The sequence below is a fragment of the Bison bison genome, unplaced genomic scaffold (assembly GCF_000754665.1).
Source record: "Bison bison bison isolate TAMUID 2011002044 unplaced genomic scaffold, Bison_UMD1.0 scf7180017864374, whole genome shotgun sequence".
Lineage (NCBI taxonomy): Eukaryota > Metazoa > Chordata > Mammalia > Artiodactyla > Bovidae > Bison > Bison bison.
The window spans coordinates 4,263,481-4,269,282 of NW_011494946.1; the positions used below are offsets into that span (position 1 = coordinate 4,263,481).

At 57.1% G+C, this 5,802-nt stretch overlaps 1 protein-coding gene across 1 annotated transcript in view; it reads left to right on the plus strand.

Annotated features, from left to right (window-relative positions):
* Positions 1-3,684, plus strand: part of RFTN1 (raftlin, lipid raft linker 1) — a 220,955-nt gene extending 217,271 nt beyond the window's left edge. The window contains exon 10 of the mRNA XM_010856722.1: positions 3,190-3,684. Coding sequence (XP_010855024.1) covers positions 3,190-3,276 — 87 coding nt within the window. The 3' untranslated portion in view covers positions 3,277-3,684. The remainder of the gene's footprint in view (positions 1-3,189) is intronic.
* Positions 3,685-5,802: the final 2,118 nt, after the last annotated feature.

Genomic DNA, 5,802 nt, shown 5'->3' on the forward strand with positions numbered 1-5,802 from the left:
CTAACTGCCATGAAGTGATGGGACCAGATGCCATGATCTTTGTTTTCTGAATGTTGAGCTTTAAGCCAACTTTTTCACTCTCCACTTTCACTTTCATCAAGAGGCTTTTTAGTTCCTCTTCACTTTCTGCCATAAGGGTGGTATCATCTGCATATCTGAGGTTATTGATATTTCTCTTGGCAATCTTGATTCCAGCTTGTGCTTCTTCCAGCCCAGCGTTTCTCATGATACGCTCTGCAGATAAGTTAAATAAGCAGGCTTTGAGTTAGTACTCAGCAAACACTTGTTGAACCAGCGAATGAACAATCAAACTGCTGGGCCCAGGACGTTTAAGGAAAGAGTGCAAAATTCAGACGTCAGGGATGCAGCATATTTAGTTCTCTTTTAATCAGCCAAGGGGATGAAATTCTCCAAACAGGACTTTCAGTATTTGAAAGAAACCTCTTTGTTCATCTGTGAGTGTGGCTTTCAGAGCAAGTATTAACTTCCTTTAAAAGTAAGAGGTGCTTTCTGCGACCTGGGAGACATCTGTCTTCAGCTAAGCTACCGAAGTGGAGGCAGATACAGTCAGGTTTTAAAACGTGTGAATACAGTCCACGAGCCCTGCTGACTTGGAACTCTGGACATGCGCACACTGCTGTAAAGAGGACTTTCCCCTTTCTGCACTTGTTTCTGGCACAGACAGCTAGTCGGGGTTTTCTCGGTTTCCACGCTGGCCGCACACCCTCACCCCACTCGTGCCCTGGCCTGGGAAGCCCGTCCACCCCGTTGCGCCTGCAGCGGCTGCTCTCTTGTGTTGAGAGACTCGCCCTGGAACTGCTCAGACACGCTGCGTCCTCCAGCCTGGCGGCCTGCCTCTGGGTGGATGCCGCTGACCTCTGCTCAGAGCCGCCCCGTGGCAAGCTCTCCCGCCTCGGGGTCTGAAATACATACCACCCACCCTTGGACAGAGGTTAATCCGAGTGTAATTCAGAGTGAGCCTCTCATATCCGAGGTTCCCTGAATCCAAGGATGGAAGCAACCACTCACCTCGCAGCACTGGTTTTTACTGCTTCAAGCCACCTGCGTCTCAGGGGACCCACGTGGTCCAGGGGCCAATCGTCCTTCTGTTGTTCCTTCAAGACTGTGACTGTCCCGAGCACAGCATAGGGGACCTGCAGGTGATGCTGGAGGAGGAGGCCTCCTGCGGATGCGGGGCTGGGGCTGATGGGGACGTGGAGGGGTTGGGGGAGGCTGTTTCCCACAGTGTACTGGTGGTGCTGGTCTTAGCTGTGTGTTCTCACTCTGTGACCCATGAACCTGCTGAATTGGCATCACCAGGGAGCTTGTGTGAAGTACCAGCCTCTGTCCCCTCCCCAGGCCCCCTGATCAGAAACCCCGGGATAGGGTGGGGGCCCTGTGTCTGAAGGCGTCCCCCAGGTGATCCTGAATGCCTGCCAAGTCTGAGAGCCAGTGTCTCAGCTGAGTAGTTTAGGGCCCCTTTCCAGGCTCACCATGTGTATCTCCATTCAAATTTTATCATTATTGATTTTTTAAAAATAGGCCTGTCAGGGTCTGTTCAATGTAGATGTGTTTTTTTTTAATCAGACACACCAAAGCGTCTTTCACAGCAGTTAAATCTGTACTTCCATTAGCTGATCAGTTGGTTTCATGCATCAAGCCTTCATCTAGCAGATTCTGTCCTGAGGTCACGAAGTCTGAAAGCTGAGGCACACACGGGCGGGCTGAGCTATTCCAAAGGCGCGTGGCGTCTTCCCTGGCTTCCTTCCAGAATGTGAGTCTGAAACCTTTTACCTACCAAGAAGGAGCAGACGGAAGATTAGTGTAGAGTCAGAGAAACCTGTGTTTGAATTTCAGCTCTGCTGTTTTCTAGCTGTGTGACCTTGGGAGAGTTAACGTCACCTCTCGGAACCAGTACATGCTCATCATAAAATGATGCCAACAGTTCCTAGTGAGAGCACTGCTTTGCGAATTCAGGGGAAGGGAAACCTTGTCTCAGTGTGGGACACTCAGAACATTTAGCTTTTAGATTCTAGAGACCCTGAGTTTCAGCCACAGCTACTTCCCTGCTTCGTGAGAGTGCTCCCTGCAAAGGAGAGGGGGAAAGGGGAGGACTCCAGACACAGCCTCCAGGTGACCCGGCTGCGGCCCCAGAACAGCTGTGGTGGGCTGGGGACCCCAAGGAGCTTGGGGAGTCGGTGACATCGCCACCCTCCATCTAAGGACAGAGAGAATGGTGCCGTCCTTGAAGGCGTTTGGCTTAGCAGAGTTTTCCGAAGGACAGAAAAACACGGGTCGGAGTCGTTTGCATCCAGCTCGGCGTGGACAGCCCCAAATCCCCCTCCGCCCAGCAGCCCAGGCAGGGCCTGGAGAGAGTGAGCGGAGCGCTCCCCGCAGGCCCAGCCCGGCTGTGTCCTCGGTCGTGTTATATCAGGAGGGCGGTGCAGCGTGATCCTCTGCGGGAATCCGGATGCGGTTGGTGTACGGGGAACCACGCGTCTGCTGTTCATTTAGCAAGAGCAGCCTTTTCGAGGACAAGGGGTTCGCACTGAGACTCACCAGGGTCTGCCACAGCTAAGAGATCCTGCGTGCCGCGGCAGAGACCCAGCACAGCCAGATACATGCATGAATAATTGAAGAAGAAAAGAGCCAGGGTCCGGGGTGAACTCTGTCCCAGGGGGATGGGCACGGACAGGCGCGCCACCCGCCTGCGGGGGGCGCCGGGAGTGGGCCAGCGGGCCCCCACCCCACTGCGGGGGAGTGGGCCCCCAACTCACCATCCACCAGCCGCCTGCAGGGGCGCTGGGAGTGGGCCAGCGGGCCCCCACCCCACTGCGGGGGAGTGGGCCCCCAACTCACCATCCGCTGCAGGCTGAGTGGGTCCCTGGGGTGACTCACCCCACCCCGGGGCTGTGCACCAGTCCAGGGGGCGAGGGCAGCTCTTCTGGAGATTACTCCCTTGCCTGAGGACAGACAGCTACCAAATGCCAGAACCGGGGCCTGAACCGGGGTCTTGGCCACCGCACCGCCTGTGGTGCTGTGTCGCCTTATTTGGGGCCTTTCAGCCTAAGCAGTCTCACCAGTTTTGTTTTGACAAAAATACAATTTCCTCCAACATCTCTCAGAGCTGACTGGCTCTCAGCTCGCTGTAGAGGCCAGCTTAACTGGCCTTTTTGTAAAACCATGCAGAATGAAGAGACTCTGACTATTTGGAGACACCCATTAAAAACAACTCCGTGTGGCCTGGAAGTAAAACGCAGCTGCAGCAGCACATGAGGCAGCAGTAGTGAACGATGGCCGCTGGTACCCAGGAGCCGTGCAGGGTCAGTCCGTGCTGAGGTCAGAGGTCCTGGTCCCACATGGTGGTCGTGGGGTCGATGCCTGCTGCAGTCTCGGCTGAAGTGGGCACCTTCGGGGTGGGATCTGGGGGACCGCCTCACCTGCAGAGGGGTCCATTGTTGACAGCTCGTGGCTCGGGTAGGAAAAGCTCAAACTACTCTCCAACCTGAGGGCAGTCTGTCAGTCACTGTACGAGAGAAACCCCCAAAAGGAGTGTCTAGGGGAAACCCAGCCAGTATTGTCGGGGAACTTGGTTGGGATTTGCAGGGCAGGCAGGTGGGGAGGACGGGATAAATATTAAATCCTAACCTCAGGTCTTCCCTGGTGGCTCAGATGGTAAAGAATCCGTCTGCAATGCAGGAGACCTGGGTTCGATCCCTGGGTCGGGAAGATCCCCTGGCAAAGGGAATGGCAACCCAATCCAGTCTCCTTGCCTGGAGAATCCCATGGACTGAGGAGTCTGGCGGGCTACAGTCCGTGGAGTTGCAGAGTTGGCCACGACTGCGCGCCTGACACACGCAACCTCAGCATACACACTTCACTGCTTCTCCTCTTTGTTGATGGAATATCCAGATTTGCTGGTCTTGTTCAAAAGGGGGTCAGTGCACTCACCCCAGGATGTGTTCCGTCTCAGAGCCCTGAGTGCGTCCAGGCAGCTGTCTTATTTGGGGAAGTAGACTTCTCCCGCTGAGAATGCCACAGAGGTGGTGGATTTTAAAGAATATACGCAGCACGTTTTTGCTTCTTCCTGGCAAAGCACCCAGATATATCTGCGACGTGGTACAGCCTTAGGAAATGGTTTTCCCTGGATGGTACAGCCGCCAGCGTGTAGCCTCACCGGAAGTCACTCAGATAGAAGGCTGCCTTCTCTTTCGGTCGCAGAAGGGCTTAGCTCCAAGTCCGTATTTGGTGACACCAGTGTGCTGCGACTCACGTGGAAAGAAATGAAGCAAAGAAAGACGTGCAACTTGAAGTGGAGCCGCGTGTCCGCGGGTGGGGCAGCCAAGGCCGTCCCCCGGGGTCGAGGCCCCCCGGTTCCCTTCCCTGGAAAACCCGTGTCTCCAGCGGGGTCTCTGGGGCTGGCCCGTCCCCAGGGCCCTGTGGCTGCAGTGCCCGTGGGCATAGCCTGCAGAGAGGACACCGCCCCCACGCCACCGGCGGAGCTCTGGGGCGCGGGGAGCCGTTTGCAGAGCGCGTGCCTGTCTTGTGAACACAGGGACCCACGTCTCCGCCTTCCTTCGCCGCCCCTCACGCCTCCCTGTCTGCCCCAGCTCCTGCGCCTGGATGTATCCCGAGTGCAATGGCTCCCAAACCACCTCCCTCCGGAGCGGCTCCTGCTGTCAGCAGGCTCAGCAGGACTCGAACGTTTTCCTCTTTTCTCCCCAGATTAATCTCTCTTTCTGGAGCTCCGCCAGATCTGATGTGGGGATGCGCCCACGCCTCCTCGCTAAGCCCCAGGGTGTTTTGACTCTTAAAATTAGAGGACTGGCTTCCCCTGACGCGCAGGGCAGCCAGCTTGGCCGGCGCTGCGTCCTCCCATTCAGCCGTCTCACAAAAGGGCGCTGAGCATCTTCTCCGCGCCAGGCTCCCTGCTGTATCCCGGGTATGCCAGAGCCGAGGACAGGAGGCGTCCCTGACGCTCTGAACTGACATCCAGCGTCAGTCGCCATGAACACACCTGGTTTCTCATGTGCTGGACGCAGCGTAAGCCTGTCATGTGGATTGTGGCGGCATCGTATGGACGCGCACACCTTCTGTGGCAGAGCTTGGCTCACTGCGGCTCTTGGGCCGAAAGGGGCCGGCACAGTGCCTGCTTTTGTCGATAAAGTTTTGTGTTGGAACACGGTGACACCTGTTACGTATTATCACCTGGACTGCTTTTGCACTACAGTAGCAGAGTCGAGACGCTGCAGCACAGAACACGTGGCCTGAAGATCCTGAAGTCGCTCTGCGACTGCACAGAGTCCCCCACCCCGATTTAAGTTAGGGGAACTCCCCCCGTCGTATAGATCAGAACGCGGCTGAGCGGGGTGGACTCTGCATGGCGTGGCCCCCTCCACGGCATCCCTGTGACCCGTCCTCATCCAGCTCTGACACTGACTGTGCCCTTGGTCCTGTCCGCTCCTGGACTCCCCTGCCCACAGGGGAGCGCAGCCTGGGACTCCCGGGAAGTGGCAGCTGGGATGGGTTTGGGTGAGGTTTCAGGGGGAGTACCATGGGAATGCCGGTGGGGAAGGGGGCCTGGCTGAGGGACGTGCTGGGCTCCGACTGGGCGACTGCAGTGGCCTGGCCAGTGCTGGGGGGAGCAGGAGGATGGGCTGTTGACCAGACCCACGTGGCCTGGTCATTGGGCGTAGCTTGCCCCGGAAGGGAGTGAGGGCTTTGTGGGGGCTCTCAAGCAGAGCGAGGTGCGGCTGGCGGCTGGCACGGCCTGCCAGTCCTTCAGGGGGACCTGAGTGCCAG